General features: G+C 35.9%; 2 protein-coding genes across 5 annotated transcripts in view; one reads left to right on the top strand and one right to left on the bottom strand.

The window, feature by feature from the left end:
- The window catches only part of PPP2R3A (protein phosphatase 2 regulatory subunit B''alpha), a 211,865-nt gene extending 206,718 nt beyond the window's left edge, over nt 1-5,147 (top strand). For all 3 annotated transcript variants that reach the window (XM_060638723.3, XM_060638724.3, XM_060638727.3), the window contains one exon: nt 2,582-5,147. In XM_060638723.3, the coding sequence (XP_060494706.1) occupies nt 2,582-2,714 (133 nt within the window). In that variant the 3' untranslated portion in view covers nt 2,715-5,147. The remainder of the gene's footprint in view (nt 1-2,581) is intronic.
- Nucleotides 5,148-6,044: 897 nt separating this feature from the next.
- Nucleotides 6,045-19,696, bottom strand: part of MSL2 (MSL complex subunit 2) — a 35,384-nt gene continuing 21,732 nt past the window's right edge. For both annotated transcript variants that reach the window (XM_060638728.3, XM_060638729.3), the window contains exon 2: nt 6,045-9,957. In XM_060638728.3, the coding sequence (XP_060494711.1) occupies nt 8,366-9,957 (1,592 nt within the window). In that variant the 3' untranslated portion in view covers nt 6,045-8,365. The remainder of the gene's footprint in view (nt 9,958-19,696) is intronic.

The raw sequence follows: 19,696 nt of genomic DNA, 5'->3' as shown, positions 1-19,696 counted from the left end.
GTTCAGCTTTGTATATACAGCCATAATGGAAGGGCCATAAGAGTAGGTAGTTGGATACATGGCAGTCTCCAACTTAGAGGCTGAGGCTGGATTTGTACATTTAGAAACTGCAGGTAAACAAGTGGTGGATAAAGCCATAAGAAAGAATGACCGTCCAGAGAAGTACAAAATAAGAAGAGCTTAGTCCAGAATTCGGGGATGCATTAACACTGAAGGGGCAAGAGTTAGAGCAGTGTTTCTCAGTGCCACTGATGTTCTAAGCTGAATAATTCACTTGTGAGGTGTCGTCTGGCACATTATAGGATGTTTAGCAGCATCTCTGAACTCTACCAACTAGATGTCAGTAGAGAATCCACCCGGTTGTGACCATCAAACATGCATCCAGACATGGCCGAATGTCCCAGGGTGGGGGGAATCGCCTCCATTTGAGAAACAATGAGGTAGAGTACAAGAAGTCTCCAGGACACTGATAAAAAAATTCTAGGGGTGCCTGGGTGGCTCAGTCCATTAAAGCATCTGATTTTGACTCAAGTCATGATCTCACAGTTCGTGAGTTCGAGCCCCTCATCGGGCTCTGTGCTGACAGTTCAGATCCTGGAGCCTGCTTTGGATTCTGTCTCTCTCTGCCCCTTCCCTGCTCATGTTCTCTCTAAAATAAACATCACCAAAAAAAAAAAAAAAAAAAAAAAAAAAAAAAAAATTCTAAATGAGCTCCCTCAATCCAGAAGATTCCTCCAAAGCCTCCATGCATAGTACTGCTCTTGGTGCCTTGAAAGTACAAAAGAAATGCAGGTGGCTTTCCTCTGTATGCAACCCACAGGGCATTAGGATATCTTTATGTACTACATCGGATCAAATCCATTGCTAGAAATCCCATTTCTGGTATGAGGCTACAATGGGAAAAAATACTTCTGTAAAAATTTGTATTCACAAATAACATACACAATGTGACCCTGACCCCTTAATAGGATTAGGTGTCACCATCCTGCTCCAGTAGTAAGCCCGAACACTTCTCTATCATGAAAATAGTAGGTCCTCTCACCCAATCTCCACTTGACCCTTATGAGGGGGTAGGAACTGCTATTACCTCATTAGTTGAGGAAACTGATGCAGAGGTGTTAACATACCCAAAATAACATTAAGTGATCAAACTGAGATTGGAACCTGACTTTTCCAAAGCCCATGCTCTAAGGCTGTAAACCACTTAACCATTATTCCAGATGGCCTCCATTATAGTACAAGCTCGGTAGGAAGGGGCTAGATATTTATTGAATGAGTCTCAGTTCAGACCTCTTGAACTTACTCCCAGATCTGCACTGAGAAGAAAATGTCTTTCACTCTTGACAGGAAATAAGCACAACATCTGACACTGCATTGCTAGAATTAGCTTTTGAGAATTTTGGTCCAGTAATGGAGGCTCAACCATCAACCCTTAAAGCAAAGTTACCCTCCCTTCTGCCTCCTTATCCAACAGATGCCAGTTACACTGAGGCCTCAAGGAGATGGGGAGAAGAGTGGAAACAAAGTATAGAATGGGGTATTTCTGCAAAATGATGTTGTAAGTAATGGTTGATAGGATCATGAATTGGTACTCAAGAAGTTTTCTAAACATCAGCTAGGCTTTTTGTTTGTTGGTTTAATATTCTCTACCCTCTATTCAAAAATGTTTTAGAGTTGAATAGGTACCACCTCTACTATTGGGTATACCTGTCTCACCATAGGTTACATTAGCCAGCCTTGGTACCTTTTTGATGAAAGAACTATTATGTTCAGGAATTTCTGCACAGATCCTCTGTAAAAAGTCCTTGCAAATGGTAAGGTTTTAATAAGCTGGTGATGCCAAATACTGTAACAAACATTGGTAATAACGATCATGTAGATTTCTCTGGGCCTAGATGTAGCCTCAGCATATTATTTATCAATACTTCAAGCAGCCATCATTCCCACTAGATATAATATTGTCATCCCTGCTTAAGGCCACCGTCAAGAATAGCCTGGAAAATAACGGGAACTCAGGGGATTCCAAGAACTTCTAAGGGGAGTAGGCAGAGGGAATATGCTGGGGAGTTCTGTAAAGAACGGAAGGAAATCCATCAATAGGCTTTAACCTACTCTATGTACACACTTGCACATCTAAATGTACTTCTTGGAAACCAAAGAAGCTATAAAGCAATTTGAGCTGAACGTTCCCCACTCTGCATGAAAGCCACTTCAATGAAGGCAGTCTATAATATAAAGTTGTACTTTATCGACCTCACACCCTCCCTAACCTAGTCGCCTCCATAATGCTCTCATTCATACCAACGCTCCTAGGGAAAGCTAGATACAGCACTGAAATTTTCAACAAATCCTAACATGAACTTGGGCTTTAAGGAACACAGAAAGTATGTTTTCTATTCTAGATGAAAGCATGGTCTCCTCCAGCATGGTTCAGTTGTTCACAACTGTCATTTAGCAACTGAGGGTACTTTTGCAAGCTGGTAGTTTCCAGTGTCTAGTTTGCCATATTGACTTCTACCCAAACAATGAAGGTTTTTTTGTTTTTTTTCAATCGGTAACTCACTTTTGTTTGTTCTTTCAGCTCCTTTGAAGATTATGAAACGGAAGAACCTGTCTCTCCCTCTGAAATTGGAAACAAAGGCAATAAAAGTCAAATAGTAACCTCAAGCCTTTCAGAGAAATGTGGAAAGCTTCAGTCAGTGGATGAAGAATAGCTGCCAAGATCTACATGAAAGAGATATGTATTTTAAATCTTTTTCTTGTGGAGATGCTCCAGTTTGCATACTGCTTTTTAAAGGCTTTGATTTCTGCAAGTGTGTATCTGCACTAGGAACTTTAAGACATTAAGCAATAGATCTGGATACACATGCTCAATTTGGGGGACTCCTCCAGTTTGCCTCGAACCCCTTACAAACCTTTTTCTCCAAACAAATACAGTGATATACATCACCTTCCAAAGTCTGTGAATCCGCACTCTTCACCCCTGAATGTACCAGCGATCTCTTGGGGACAGTGCCAAGTACAATTCTCTGCACAAAAGCAGGAGTTGCCTCTGTTGTCCAGCATCCCTGAGGTCCCTCAGGGCTCCTATGGAGCCCAGAAAAAGCCTTCCCTTGCAGAAAACTTGAGTCAGAAAAACTCTGAAACTTGAGAAAGCAGTTAAAAGGCCTCCAGAAGTGACTTACCCCTGGTAATAAAAGCACTGCCAGAACATCTCAGACTTTTTAATATGTGTACTGGAGTTCAAAGATCTTGAACTTATTACTTGGTTTAACGTAATTTCACAATGACCTGCCAAACTGCTAGTCACTTTACATCCTCAGGTATTGTAACCACTGGGCCTTCCAACCTTGCTGGCAAGCTCTGCATAATCTCTCCCCATCCTGACTGTGGATCTTATATAAAATAGGATGAAAAACACTTCTAAGTACAGGATTTGACTCATACTTGAAAAAATTTCCTTTTATCTAACATTTGTGGAGAATTACTGAATGACTTATTAATCTTCAAATTAGTTGATGCCCCCCATCTACATTTCCTATCAAAAGGCCTACTTGAAGACTTAGTGATATATGAAAATTTTTACTAGATGTATTCATCACTGAATATTACACTAAGCCAACAGTAAAGGCCTCAATCTAAACATTATCCATTCATGTTGAAAACAAACTATTTCAAATATTCCATCACCTCAATATTTAGCACAAAAATGGAAGAAAACCATAATGCCACCCATAAAGGAAACCAGTTTCATCTTTACTATATAGTAGATGTGTTCATTACAGAATTCTACCTTTTTTTTAGCAAGCCACAATGCAGCCAAATCCTGCAATATCCTTAAAAACTGAAAATAAATTATTTAAAAGGATGGAAATTTCTAATAGCGTAAGTGAAAGAAACCCCCGAGAAACTTTTTAACAACTATCTCTGTCAAAGTCATCACCTTTTCCCTGGGTTTTCTGCTTTAACCACAGTCCTGAATGTCAGAATAGCTTCCCTTGCCACCCTGCTTTGGTTCCCCCTTACTGGTATGAAAGTCAAACAATGAAATAAACTTTGGGCTATGGTAGGCAAAAAGTAGAGATAAGGGCAATTTAGGAAATGCACCATCAACCAAAAGTTATTTTACTGATACAGTTTGCTGTTATTTTACCTTTTATGATCAGAACTAATCTTCCATTTAACTGTTACAGAAAGCATAAATATTAAAATTTGGTATCTAACAGTTCACAAAGAACTAAAAGCTTAAAAATGACTAAATTTTTAGGAAAAATTATATTCAGTAACTTAAATAGACTAGTAAATTAGGATTAAAAGTTTATGTATTTGTGATACATGAACTTTACCATCTATCTCATCCACCCTTTTACCAGGGAGAGAAAGCAATTTTATTTCACATAAAATATTAAAAATAATTTTTAATTAGCCAAGATAGGATTTAAAGGTTTTATTATCCATAATGGTCTAAAATATTTCTAAGCCTCAACAAAAAGTAAAAAAATTCAATATACATTTTTTTTTTTTTTAATACTATTTGGCTTTTTACCTCTGTACCTTGTGTCTCCTTACTGAAATCCTCTTGCTTTTACTTTGGTCTGTACTTTGTTTCAAAAGTCTGTAATTATAAAAAGTAACAGCTAACAGTATCATTCCATTTAAGATAAAGCTATTTTAATTTAGGTTACCCAAAGTAACGTATTTTCAGACAGAAGCGTTTTACTGTACTCCTAAGAGTTGAATGTAAGAAATGTGAATTCTGAGAACTAGGACAGTATATATATGACTTTCTGGTAAAGATTTCACTAAATATAATCATTACTGCCCAACTGGAAATTTCAAGTTTTTACAATATCTCTGACTCCTTGATAAAAACTGAAGGTTATCATGGTCTTAATGCTAGTCAATGAAAATGAATTTCATAACATTAATTGCCGAGGTAATCAAACTAATGAAATTCCGTGTATTTTCTCTGCATCTTATCTATGTCACCGTGTCAAAGTATTTATAAAATTCTAGAATCTAATGAGGTAAGGCATTTGCTCAGTTTTTGGAAATGTTAAAGTGTGTTTGGGTGGAGAAACCTGCATGACTTGTTTTTGTTTTTCCCTTTTTGCAAAACTAAATAAAGACAAGTTGTCAAATATGAACCATGTTCACGAAGATAATCACTACACACTTTTGGTTTTATTCACCCTTGCAACTCATTTTTATGTTTGAGAGAGTAACACTGTAAATTTGAGTTTCAAAGAATAACTCTGAACCCCTGGGGAAAACTATAAAGAAAGATTTAGAAGGATAACACCTCATAACTGAGAAGGGATTTCCTCTGGAGAGGAATAAGGAAGAGGACTAGATATTGGGAATAAGAGGTTTACAAGGATCAAAAACTTTAGCCTTGTATATAATGTATTCTTTTTAAAAAACTGTAACTATAACTTTTTTAGAAAGGAGGGAGAAAAGTTAAAATATCATCCAAGTATTAGATTCCAACACTATACTTTGAACTCAGTATTCTCTAAAGCATTTTTGTATTTGTCACCTATGATACGGGAAAGAAAATTTTATTTTTCATCTGTTATAAGACTTTTCTTCAAGGTCACCACAGAATTGTTTCAAGAATACTAAGAACAGAGTGAAATAAAAGAAATTCTTTATCCTAGATCCATATTATAGCTCTGCACAGAAATGTAGACTTAATGAAGCTAACCAAAAAGATAAATCACCAGCTATAAAAATTCTCTACCAAATAAGGTGAAAGATCATTTGATCACGTACATTAATAACAAAGACTCAACAAATGAAGATGTGTCATATTAAAAGCTGTTATTGTTTTGGTGGTTTCAAATCCTGATAAAGTAAATCCAGTTACTTCAGTAATAATTTCTTAATCATCCCTAGTTAGCCACTGGTCAGCATTCCTAAATAACTCATGGTATAAAGAAAACCAATATAAAAATCAAGGCACTGTAATTATTCTTCCCCAGATGTATATAATATAGGCCATTCAGAGCATGCTATCCCAAACTCCTCAGTATTCTACAACATAGAATTAGAAAACTAACATTTATTGATAGAATTAAGGTGTAATACAGGTTTCCAAAAATGTGGCAGTGAGAATACCAGCATAAAAAAGAGAAACTTGTGCTAAAAACAACCTGAATTCATCATTGGCAATATTACATAACAATCAAGGCCCTCACATACTAATGATTTCCGCTTTGTCTATATTGCCAACCTCCCATGCATCAAAAAACACAAAACTAAAATTATCAAACTTGGGAAGCAATAAAGTATTCTATGAATTTTAAGATCATAATATTAGGAAAGTTTGGGAGATTTGCAAAATATATCCTAATCATCCATGTGTACAATCTCAGTTCTAGTCATTTTTGCAGTGATCATTAGTGAATAAAGAACAGATTTACAAGTTTATATAGCAGGGCATCTGAGTTCAACACAAAACTGTTACAAACTTTAGGCAAATACATGTTGCATAAGACACTGCTAACACTTAGAGGAATTAAATAAAATTCCAAAACTTGGAAAGCAAATAAAGACAAGACAACTAAGAAGCATTTTCCACCATTTACTCTTGTTATCAAAAATAGTTCAACTCTTCTTGCAAAACAAAAACAAAATAGTACATACTGGACACATACATCACATTTTTCTTCCTATGGCTTTAGCCCACCCCCACCCCACCAAAAGAGACAAAAAAAAAAAAAAAAAAAAAAAAAAAAAAAAAAAGGCCCAACAACAACAAAAACAACTCTACCTGACCACATTCACAGAAAATGACACCAGGATACACTACAAAACAGAAGGAGGTGTCATCTGCTCTGTGTCCAAAGGTTTCTTCTCCATGTCTTGTACTAGGTGAGTAACCATCATTGAACATGCTGTGTGCCAAATCAAAACATAACTTCAACATGTCAGATCTCATCAGAGATGGTGAACGTAGTAGAAATTGGAAATTTTCCAGCAGTATTTTTCTTTAAATAAGCACTGTCAAAGCAGCAATTCTTCTTTTAAATCATAAGGTCATTTCTTTACAACCTAGTCAGTCCTTGTTTTGTTTGGGCTGTGCTCTTTTCAAGCAACTGACTAGATTTCCCTTCAACAGAATGTTTGTACTTGTCTCCCCCATAAAAATTAAAGGGAAGACATGCATTTAAACTGAAACACAGTTTGTGCTTTACATGCAAAAGAGCATTCTAAAAAAAAAAAAACAACCTCCTAGCTTCAAACCTACCTAAATGCACAGGCTTCATAAAAAGGCATTTTTATTTGGCCTCTATAAAGAAGCCTTCATAACAAATAGCACCGAAAGAGAAAGAAAAGAGAAGGAGCATATTCAAAATAAAGGATGAAACTATCAGAGGAACAAAAAAAAAAAAAAAAAAAAATCAAAGAAGTGGCCAATAGCAATAAATACAATGCATAAATCTGGTTAAGTTTTGGGGCATTATTCCAAAATTATTTTAAATAAATCCCAACTTCTAAATAAAAATTTTTATATATTTTTTTTAAATTCTGTCACATTTTATAATCTAAATTCAATTACCTTCAGAATAAAACTGCTCTTCTCCACTTCATTTATCTAATCATAACATTGCTAAAAGTGAAGGAAGGATTTCAAATTTTTTCCTAGAAATGAGTCAGACGTTAACTATAAAAGGGACTCAATTCAGAAGAGTTCTATAGCATAAACAGCTAAACATCTGCAGTCTGACAGAATTTCAGTTTGTTCACTTTTTAAAAGACAGATTTCAACATTCTAATAAGGGGCAAATTTTCTTTCATAATACTGCTGATTTAAGAACTGCTACATACACCAGTAGCCAATTTTCATGATCAGAAATGGTATTACATCAGCACAAAGGTTGAGCTGGACACATCAGCTTTTCAACAGGAGAAACATCAATAGCATCTGAAGGCAGCACTGAGTCTCCTGAACAAACTAATGGCTACTTTTTCACAAAATATTAGCACAATCTTTATGGACTGACTAGATACCACTTCCTTACACTTTAATCATAAACTTTGATTATGCACAAAGCATGACCATAAACAATGAGGTTAATGTTATTTTCCTTGCCAAAGTTCATTTTGTATAAATCAGTTGCATCAGCATTTGTTCTCAAACTATGAGGTTCTGTAAGAACTAAGGACATATAGTTGTAGGGTTACTCCTCCATTATCTGCAAACTATTTCCCCGACACTAACACATATAACTTAGCAATGAAAACACTTGATACAAGTGATCTATATGCAGGAGCTCCGGCAAGTTAAACCAACAAAACCATAGCTGCCGTAAAACTGTAGCTATTTCCCTACCAGAGGTAGGTTTAAAGACCCACTGATTTAACAGTCGAATCTCATGTCTATAGCTTCATCCAAACTTTTATCATCATGTGTACTGGCAGCTAAAAACGTTGTTACTGGGGACCCTGTGACATTAATTACACTGGTGCTGGTACTAGCATTGCGTACAGCAATGCTAGTCACATTAATGCCCAAAGTGAGCCTGGTCTGCTCCAAGGCCTTTTCTGGCACAGCAAATGCCTCCAGCTTCTTCTCCCCATTGGCCATATAGGAGTTTTGGCAGCCACGACATATACAATCTAAGCAGGCTTTGCGGTTAGAGTAGCAAGGGCAGCGTTGGCCGCGGCATGTAAGAACACTTGGATTTTGAGTAGCACGCCCACATTTACACCCTTTCTTTTCCTGGGGTTTTTTATACACAGTCTTGGTAGGACTTCCTGGCATAAAATGGTGACTAGGAATCTTTTCCTTCACTGTTTTGTCTTTTTTAAGAATACCTGGCTTGGTTTTAGAGTGAGATTTCTTGGATCCATGTTCATGACTCTTTTTCATGCTTTTAGTAGATAAAAGTACAGTTTTGCTGATTTTGGGTGTTGTGCCTCCATTGGGAACAGTTGCTATAGGTTGAAGAGAAATTTTGCTCTCTCGTTTCACTGTCACAGGAGCAGATGCCCCCAACGTTGGGCCTCGGATAATAGTAGAAATTGGAAGTGGCTGAACCTTCTCACTGTCACTTTCTGATCTGGATCGTTTTCTATTCAATTTTGCTACTTTCGGAGTTGCTGCCGTACATGATAACCCATGAAGTGCAGGGCTGGTGGACATAAAAACATTATGGCTAAGAGACTGGGAAGAAAGCTGCAGAAAAGGTCCATTGGATACAGTGGCTTCCAAGTTGGGCTGCAAATTAGGGCAACAAACCTCTGTATTTGAAACAGTTTCTAAGCTGCGAAGCACTTCCTCAACACTCAGTAATAAAGAATCACCGGGTTTTATATCTTCACTGAAACTGCAGATATCAATGCCTGTGGAGCATAAGTCAGTGGCTACTGTGTCACAGACAGGTGGCAAGCTGTCGGACAGATCCTCAGTTTTTATGTCAACAGTGTTACATACATCAATTGTGTTTGAATGTTCAGGTGAAGGAATATTTATACCAAATCTATCTATCGAAAGCCCATTATAAGTAGGCAAACCATTGATAACAGAACTGCCAATAGCAATGCTGAGGGTGCTTTCAGATATTGGAGATAAACTAGCTTGAGGATCAGCTGTGGGTTCTGAGGTCGAAGGTAAAGGGGAATGTGTTAAACACAAAGTAAAGGATGAATCTGAGGGTTTTTCTGTCTCCTCACAAAACAATGATCCATCATTAAGCAAAGCCAAAATATCAGAAGAACAGTCGACCGCTTCTATTATATCCCGTGCCAATGTAGTCTGTGTTATATATTCACATAGTTTTTTGTAGCAGTTCACTAGGATGCTTAACTGCTTGTTTTCCTCAAATTGCTCATAGTCTTTGCACCAGCTACATGAAGGTTTCATCATCATTTTCTTGCCTTTACAAGGTTTGCAGACATAATGTTGGCAGGTGGAGTTGGTGGGTGCAATAGGATCTTGTAGCAAATGTCCTAAGAGGGAAAAAGGAGGAAAGCAAAGATTTTAGTAAAACAAACTTATGACTTTGTATACTGAAGTTAAGATGAGATTTTAAGTAATCTATTGAGATGGGTTAAACTCACCAGACCAGGTAACAAAAAACAGATCTTACAGGAAATGGAAAAATACTCAATAGTGTACTTCACTTCCATGCCATATTCCCCATTCCTTTATCTCAAACCAGAATCTTCCTTGATTCTATGTTTCTCTCCCAAACAGTATGTTCTGGTCCACTTTCTTATGCTCTTCTCCAAAGGCTATAAAGAGGTGAAGATCAGTCACCAAAAGCACAAACTAAGCTTAAAACCCTTGGAACTTCAACCTAATGCAACACAATAATGCTACAACGTACTGAACAAAATCATACTGTTTATTTTGTATTAAACATTGGGAAAGAGAGACACTTAGTCCCCACCCTCATTAAACTCTGTTGAAGGGTATTAGTCAGTACCAAGGCATCTTCACCCAAAAAAGTATAATTTCAAACCATTTTACATTATATACACTAATCATAAACTAAGAAAAGATTAAAATATAGTTAAGATGAAAAAGAACTATGTTCATGTATCAAAAGAAAAAAGGAAATACTACACTAAACTCAAATTGTTCTCCTACAGAAAATCAAAATACAGTGACAAAAAAAAATCATGTTTAAATGTTTCAAAAGGAAAAAAGGGGCATATTACCTGACTCAAATTCTTCTGACAAAATACAAACGATCCTAGTCATAAACCACAAATATCTGAAGTAAAGCAGTATCGTATAAAAGTGAAAATAGTCTTCCAACCAGATATAACTCCCAAATTAAAAATGACCTGTGTAGGTTGTGTGTCAGGAAGGGGAAAGCAACTAGATTCAGTCCCTATTTCCATCCTACTCCTCAAAGAAGCAATGTGCTTGGTCCTCAATTCAGGACAAATAGTTAGCAATAAAATCAAAGCAGCACCTATTTTCTCATACAAACTATGTAATTTAAGACTCAGGCATAGGAAAGAAGGTACTTTGAATCATAGGCAAGTGGAATCAGCAAACCTTCTCCCTTAAAAGCAATTATAAACCTGAAAATTTTTTTACAAAATGAGTCATTTTCATTTCCAAAGACATAAAATTATTTGAGAAGCATTTATGTTTGAAAAATGCTTGATTTTTATACTAATATGGATGTAAATTTAAAAAAATAAAATTTAAAAAAAGTTAAAATATTAAAAAATTTTTAAAAATAAAATAAAACAAAATAAATAAAGTAAAATAAAATAAAATAAGCTTGATTTCAACTAACAACATTGAGAATCTGTGGTGTTCTGGTCTGGGGCTGCCCAGTTCTCCCTGACCACCACCCAGCTCCATCAGTGTTACCCTATGAGGACCAGAAGCTGCTGTGATGGCAGGGGACTCACTCCATTTTTAGTGCAGAGGATAAAGCCAAGACCCAGAGACATGATCACTCAAAGTGACTTCTCGGAAGCTACTCAGCTGGAGAAGGCAAACAGCACAGTTCTTAGCAGCCTGAGGCTGCATAAGCCCAGGTTAAACACAAGATGAAAATTCACCCCGGAGCGCCTGGGTGGCTCAGATGGTTAAGCGTCCGACTTTGGCTCAGGTCATGATCTTGCAGTTTGTGGGTTTGAACCCCACGTTGGGCTCTGTGCTGACACCTCGGAGCCTGGAGCCTGCTTCAGATTCTGTGTGTCTCTCTCTCTGCCCCTCCCCTGCTCATGCTCTGTCTCGGTCTCTCAAAAATGAATAAATGTTTAAAAAAAAAGTTAAAAAAAAAAAAAAATTCATCCCAAGTTGATCTATAAATTCAATGTAATCCTTATGAGAATCTCAGGTGAGTTGTTTCGTTTTGTTTTTTAATTGACAGATTGTTTCTAAAATTCTTAGGGAATCAGAGGACCTGGGATAGCCAGAACAATTTTTTAAAACAGCAAAGTCAGAAGACTTATTCTATCAAATTCCAAAATCATCTTTAAAGCTACAGTAATCAAAACAATGTGGTAGTGCCAAAAGGATAAGCATATAAATCAATGGAAAAGAGAGTCCAGAATGAAAATTCTTACATTTATAGTCAACTGATTTGTGCAACGAGCGCCCAGATAATTCAAAAGGGAGAGTATTTTCCACACATCACGTGGGACAATTCAATACTCAAATGCCAAAAACAAAAACCAACAACTGTTCAGATCCTTATCTTACAACACACACAAATATTAACTCAAAATGGATCACAAACACCTAAACGTAAGACCTAAAATTCTAGAAGAAAAACACAGGAGAAAATCATAACTTTGGGTTGGGCAAAGTGTTAGATGTGACATCAATACACAATCTTCAAAAGGGAAAAAAATATAAAATGGATTTGCACAAAATTAAAAATATGTGCTTCAAAAGACACCATTAAGAAAATGAAAAGATAATCCACAGACTGTGAAAAAGTATTTGTAAATGTATTTGTAAATACATTTGTATTTGTATATACAAAATACATTTGTATTTGTATATACAAAAAAGTATTTGTAAATGTAAAGTTGAAAAAGTAAATGATAAGGGGCTTATAACATATTAAAACATTTCATACAAATGAGTAAAAAGACAACTCTATATTAAACATGGGCAAAAGATTTAAAGAAACATTTCACCAAAAAAAATGAATGTCTAATAAGCACATGAACACATTCTCAGTATCATTAAAAGTAAAACCTTACCACACTGCTACACACCTATTAGAAAGGATAAATTCAAAATGACAGAAAGTACACCAACAGTTGGCAGAGATGTGGAGACACTAGAACCCTTCTGTATTGCTGGTGAGAATGTAAAGTATAAATCACATTGAAAAACAGTCTGGTAGTTTCTTTAAAAAGTTAAACATACATTTTACCATATAAACCAGGAATTCTGCTCCTAGGAACCTTCTCAAAGAGAAATGAAAATATACATCCATATAAATGTGAATATGCAAAGCTGCATTACTCACAATAGACAAAAACTGGAAACAATCCAAATGTCCATCAACTGGTAAGATAAACAAAATGTATATATTCATACAACAGAATACTGTTCAGCAATTAAAAGAACCACTGGTATACATGCTACAACATGATTAACTTTAAAAACATGCTAAGTGAAAGAAGCCAGATGTAAAATAGTACATTACTGTATTATTTCATTTATATAAAATATCTAGAAATAACAGAAAAGTGGACAGTGGCTGCCTAGGGCTGGGACCAGGAACCAGGATTAACTGTAAATGGGCACAATGGAACTTTTTGGCCGTGATGAAAATGTTCTAATATCCTGGCAGGGTGATGGTTGCACAACTCTAAAATTAAAAAAACAAAAACAAAAACAAAAAAAACAAAGCACCAGTAGTTATGAAATCCAACCTTCCACTCAATATAAGACTTCTTAGAATAAATACCCTTGAATTTATTTAAGGTAGGATGGGGAAGATATGAATATAGAGATACATATGTATATGCTTAAAAGAATAAGCTGTAAGGTTAAAAGAATACCCTACTTATTGGAGAGAATGAACAAAGCAAACAGGGAAAGAACTACACTATTCTGGGTTTAACCTGTTTTGTAGCTTTTAACTTTCAAACCATGTAAATGTTTTACATAATTATATAACAAACTATTTTTTTTTTTATGTTTATTTATTTTTGAGAGAGAGCGGGAGACAGACTTCTTCAATGCAGGTTCTGCAATATCAGTGCAAAACCCAACATGGGTAAGAACCAATGTGGGTAAGAACCCACGAACCATGAGATCATGACCTGAGCCAAAGTCAGACACTCAACCAAGGCCACCCAGGTACCCCACAAACTAAAATTTTAAAAGAAATCCCTAAAAATGAAAAACAAGTAATTATAATTTTATACCAAATTGATGGTATAACCATTCAAAGATTAACTATTTTAAATGACTTTGTAACACAGAAAATTGACTAATCCTAGCATCCTTGTTTTGTTTTTTCAGTAATCGCAATGTTGGTAAGTGTCAGTAGTTACTGTGAAAGTGTTGATGTCTACTGTAGGATAAAGTAAATGTGGATATCCTTGAAAGTCTGTTTTTTGTGGTTTTTGTAGTAGGAAGAAGTCAGAAGATAGAAAAAGTTAAGCAGAAAATCCTGTAGTTCTGAATTTCAATTGACTTATCAGTATAAATTCATGTTTTCTTCTTAAATATGGAGATTTCCTAGCACTACACACTGAAAAGGCCTGGAAGCAAGGGACTAACCCCAGTAGCAATAAACTCAGATAATGGTACTGAAAAACAATTTCCTATTCAAAGGAATCAGGGCTTCTTGGACAAATAACTGTTTCCAGAACTGTGACATAAATTAAACAAGATGAATTTTCATTACCTTGTTACTAGAAAGCAAGGAAATTATCAAAGATCATAACTGTGTTAAAGGGACTCAGGAGCAAACCTGAAGAGGTTCCTGCTGACCAAACATGAACAAATCTGAACATGCATAAATAAAATGGAATGAAGCATATCTAAAAAGTTCAAATCTCTGAGTTCATGGATGGATTTAAGGGAGGAAGGGAGGGAGGGAGGGAGGGAGGGAAGAAGAAAAGAAGGAAGGAAGAAAGGAAAACTCAGTTTCAGGATGCTAGTGAACCAGCTCATACTTTCAAAAGTGGTAAATAAAGAGCAAGCATTCTTCAAGTATTCTGACTTAACTATATATCAACTACACTACCAAGTAACCCAATCATAGATGAAAAGTTTCTCTTTACAGGAATAATTGCAGCTAATAAATGAAGAACACAAGATATAATTTGAATGTCATCATTTTGTAACCCCTAATAATATGCAAACTGTACAAGCTAAGTGGTAAGGACTGCCTTCATTCTATCACTGATCTTTACAACAGTCACTTCAATCAAAACTCCCCCTGAAATACCAAACACCTTAAAGGATTTATACCTTACACATCTTTGTATCCCTTTCTGAGGTATTAAGAGAGTATGTCTAATACTGAGAACTGAAAATAGACTAGAAAGCATCCAAAAACTCTGATTCAGTATTCCACCACCACTGAGTTCTTAAGAATCTCCATTACCTGGTTTCGTATTACCTACTGGATTGTCCAATCATTCCCCAACAGAAATACTTTGATCTGTAACGTACCATTAAAGATGCCTTTAGGCAATCTTGTTTTATGCACTCAGCTAATCATCCTAACTCCCAAAAGCTTCCCAGAGGGTTCTTTACACTTCACAACAAAGGCAGCTCCAGCAATAGGAGGAAGAATTGAAAAAGATTCAGGGGGTTCTTAGAGCTAGGTAAGTGTTACCCATATACCTATTATATGCCCCCAAGGAAACTCCTCCCCACCATCCAAAAAAAGAAATGTTAGATAACACTTCTACAACTGTAAAAATACATCTAACATAGAAAATAAAATGGATGGGCATTATGAATCAAGGGGAAATGTATCACTCACTGCAGACTCTACTATAAAAACTGAGGAGGAGGGACACCTGAGTGGCTCCAGTTGGTTAAGGATCTGACTCTTCATGCTCAGGTAATGATCTCACGGTTCGTAGGTTTGAGCCCCACAGCGGGCTCTGCACTGACAGCACGGGGGAGCCTGCTTGGGATTCTCTCACTCTCTCTGTGCACCTCCCTGGCTCGTGCACACTTGTGCTCTTTCTCTCTCAAAATAAATAAACTTGGGAGTGCCTGGGTGGCTCAGTCGGTTAAGCGTTCAACTTCAGCTCAGGTCATGATCTCATGGTTCGTGGGTTCAAGCCCTGTGTCAGGCTCTGTGCTGACAGCCCAGAACCTGGAGTCTGCTTCAGAGAGCCTCTCTCTCTTCCCCTCCCCCACTCACACTGCCTCTCTCTCAAAAATAAACAATTTTTTTTAATAAACAAAGTTAAAAATTTTTTCTAAGTTTAAAAAAAACCGGGGAGAATTTGCAAAGTTTAATTTTAGCTTTGATCATATTCCACATAGTTTCACATTCAAGTGCAAAAAATAACTTGCTCAAAAAAACACATCTGATTTCAAAAAATGTATTGTTCGTGATAGAAAAATTTCTCACTGCATTGCCTTGAATCCTGAACCTGCAATATATCACAGGAAATATTTCCTTTACATAATACAAGTTGTCTAGTAACTAAATGAATTTGATAATATGTGCTCTGTTTTAAACATTAAATGATGCTATACTGACCCCAAAAGACTAACGACTCAATACTCATTTTTTACTTCTCAACTAAAAAAAGTTACTAATTGTTTATCTGTTCTCCCTCTTATTAACTGTTCCCATCCCCAAATCAGCCAATTATAATTTGAAACTAAGTCTTAGTTTTAGATTACCACAATGGCAATTCTAGGAATTTCTAGGAATACAGAACTGCAGGTAATTAATTTACTAATATACGTAATACCAGATTTTTTAATGTTCTTAATTTTGTGAAACTTTTTATTACAATAAAATTTTCAGACAAAATCAGAAAATAGTACAATTACCCCTCATATATTACCACCCAAATTTAATAATTATCCAGATTATGCTACATTTGCTTCATATACCCTTTTGTTAAGTATTTCAAACAAGTCCCAGATCGTTAATTCACTTCTCTATATATAAACATCAGTATTAATCACTACAAAATACTTTTTCTTCTAAGCTGCAATGCCATTATCACACCTAAATCAACAATCTAAGTAATTTTTAAGCCATACTTAGCTTTGAGAAAAAACTTTTAAAGCACTAGAAAAGGGCTTTAATTCAGCCATCAAAACATATTTCATAGGGGCGCCTGGGTGGCTCAGTCGGTTAAGCATCTGACTTCGGCTCAGGTCATAATCTCGCGGTCCGTGAGTTCGAGCCCCCCATCAGGCTCTGTGCTGACAGCTCGGAGCCTGGAGCCTGTTTCGGATTCTGTGTCTCCCTCTCTCTGACCCTCCCCCGTTCATGTTCTGTCTCTCTCTGTCTCAAAAATAAACGCTAAAAAAAAATTTTTTAAACAGATTTTATAAATTACACTTTTCTCAATAAACATGCTTTTTAGCCATAAAACTTTCCCACAGATTTAACATACATGACTCAAATCATTACTTTTCAGTATTAGTATATCAAAGCTAGCATTTGGATTGGTTGCCATGCATTTTATCCCTACCACTGAAGAGAATAAATGCATCAAGATTTACAGAGCAGCTAAAGTTTGAAAGACCACCACCACCAAAATAAATAAACAAATTTTAACTAGGTCCCACATCAGCTTGCCCCTTCTCCATTCAAGGAAAAGGCACTCCTCCCTGGCATAAGCAAACAAGAATATCATTAATCTCTGAGCAAACTCTTCTAAACACATAAATGATCCCAATTTTTAAAAAAAGCAACTAACTGGCAATTCATTCACTTCAAAATACCACTGGTAAAAGTAGCCATACTATACATTTTATGTTGACATGCAGACTACCAAGTAAATTAGGTCTTACTCAGGTACAAAAGCAAGATCTGCTTCTCCACTTTAACTGTGACAGCACTTAACTCCACTAATATTTTCACCAGATTACTGGGGGAAATTAAGTTTAGGGAGTGCAGAGAGGGGACACAAGAAAAAGAAAAAGTGGTTATTGCTCAAATGTTTAGCAAAAGTTGTTAATGACTAAAAAATGATCCAGTGAACACTGGAACTGGCAATAACAATAAAATAAAACCTACAATGGCAAAAGCTACTACAGGTTAAAATGTAATATAAACAAATTAGACATGAACAACAGAGGGACTAAAGAATCACTGGTTCTCATTTTAGAGTTTATATGGGAAAAAAAGATCCCAATGTAAGTAATTTCTGTAAAACGAAAACTGATTTAAAAAAATGGAAAATGGTGGGGCACCTAGGTAGCTCAGTCAGTTAAGCATCTGACTCGATTTCGGCTCAGGTCATGATCTCAACTGTTTGTGGGATTGAGCCCTGCAATGGACTCTGAGCTGTCAGTGTGGAGAGCCTGCTGGGATTTACTCTCTTTCTCTCTCTCTCTCTCTCCTCCTCCTCTCCCTGCCTCCCTCCAGCATGCACTCACTCTCTCAAAATAAATAAATAAACTTAAAAAAAACAGAAAATGGTTTAAGGAATTAATCTATCTCAATGGTTTAATTTTGGCATTTGACAAAAATGGATCATATAATTCTAAGTAAAATGGCATATGCACAAAAGAGCATTTATCAGAACCAAAACATTCTGTATTTATCACCAACCCCTCTCCAGAACTCCTCCCAGAAATGCTTCTATTATAGCAACAAGGATTGCCTAATCAATAACCTCAAATAATGCAAGTAATTTTATATAAATCTTACTTGTATCTGAGATGATACTTGAGGATCAGGAAAAATTAGCCAAAGACTCACATGAACAACATCCTGAAATGCCACTATCAGAAAGTGAAAAATGCACACAGGCAGGTCATGGTTAATGATTAAAACCGTAATACCACTTCTCAAGAAGCATTCTTGGAAACTAGAATATTAAACACTCAAGGAATCCACAAGAAGACACAAATCTTACAATACTTATATATATGGGAAAATATCTGGGAAGAGGGGAAAAAAAGATCAATCTTTTTAAATAATACCTCAACCAGTTTTACCAAAATAATGAAAGAGAAAAATTAAAATAGTACAGAACCCATCAATTGTAAAACATGTGGCATTCTACAAAAGACAGGAAGCAGTTTTTTGTTTTTGCTGATAACGCAAGCAACATAAAAACAGAAGAGATACCACAAAAGATACATTCCTATATATTAACTCAGTAAAATGTTTCCCTAACAATCTAGATTTGCTTCCCAACAAATGGACCCATATCAAAACTAATTAGAAAATAAAAAGCAACCATTAACTCTTATTAGAGTTATAAAGCAAAGGGAAGAAAAGAATAAATGACAAAACTTTACTTACTAAAATGAAATCATTATATTCCACAAGATTTTCTTAAAATCATTCCTGAAGAAACTTAAGAAAAAAATAGTACTGGTTATCTTAAAATACTCAAAAAAAGTAGAGTTCTTAAATAGAAAGTTTTCCAGTTTCACGCATATTACTGAATCAAGCAATTACTTTTGAATAAGTTAAGGTACATTTCATCAGCTATTCCTTTCCAAATGGCACAGATAACTTCACTGACCACCTTGAATATGTCTACAGTCACATAAACAAAAAGAAATACTGACAAAGAGAGGGGAGCTTTATTAAAAGCAAGAAGAATGTTGTTGCCAGCCAAATGACATTGCTCTGAAGCTTTTGGATCCAAGACAGGATGGTAACTTATAGCAATGACAAAACATTTGACTGAATGATGACAGGTGGCACACTTGATCTTGGAAAGGCACTCTCAAAATGCTGCAGGCAGAAAATCAAGTATTTTGTTTAGGAATGTAGTCTTGGATTCTGCTAGGCACATCTTTCCTCAACCATGAGGGCAAGACTTTTGTATAGACTCAATCTAACCGTATTTGTTTCAAATAGACTTCATAGACTTCCATTCTCTACAGTATGACCACAAAAGAAAAATTGGCCATATTTTTAAAATTCTCAAGAAAAATCAATGAAAACATGAGTCTGATCTCAAATGGGGTGAAGGTCAACTTTCAATTTACATAGGCAATAAAAACAAGACAGCAGAAATACAAACAATGAATGATGGGAGAAGGAGGGAAAAAGCTAACTAAATGCCAAGATCT

The sequence above is a fragment of the Panthera onca genome, chromosome C2, assembly GCF_046562875.1.
Source record: "Panthera onca isolate mPanOnc1 chromosome C2, mPanOnc1 haplotype 2, whole genome shotgun sequence".
NCBI lineage: Eukaryota > Metazoa > Chordata > Mammalia > Carnivora > Felidae > Panthera > Panthera onca.
The sequence above is the reverse complement of the archived record's forward strand: the minus strand, read 5'-3'. Positions and strand labels throughout refer to the sequence as shown.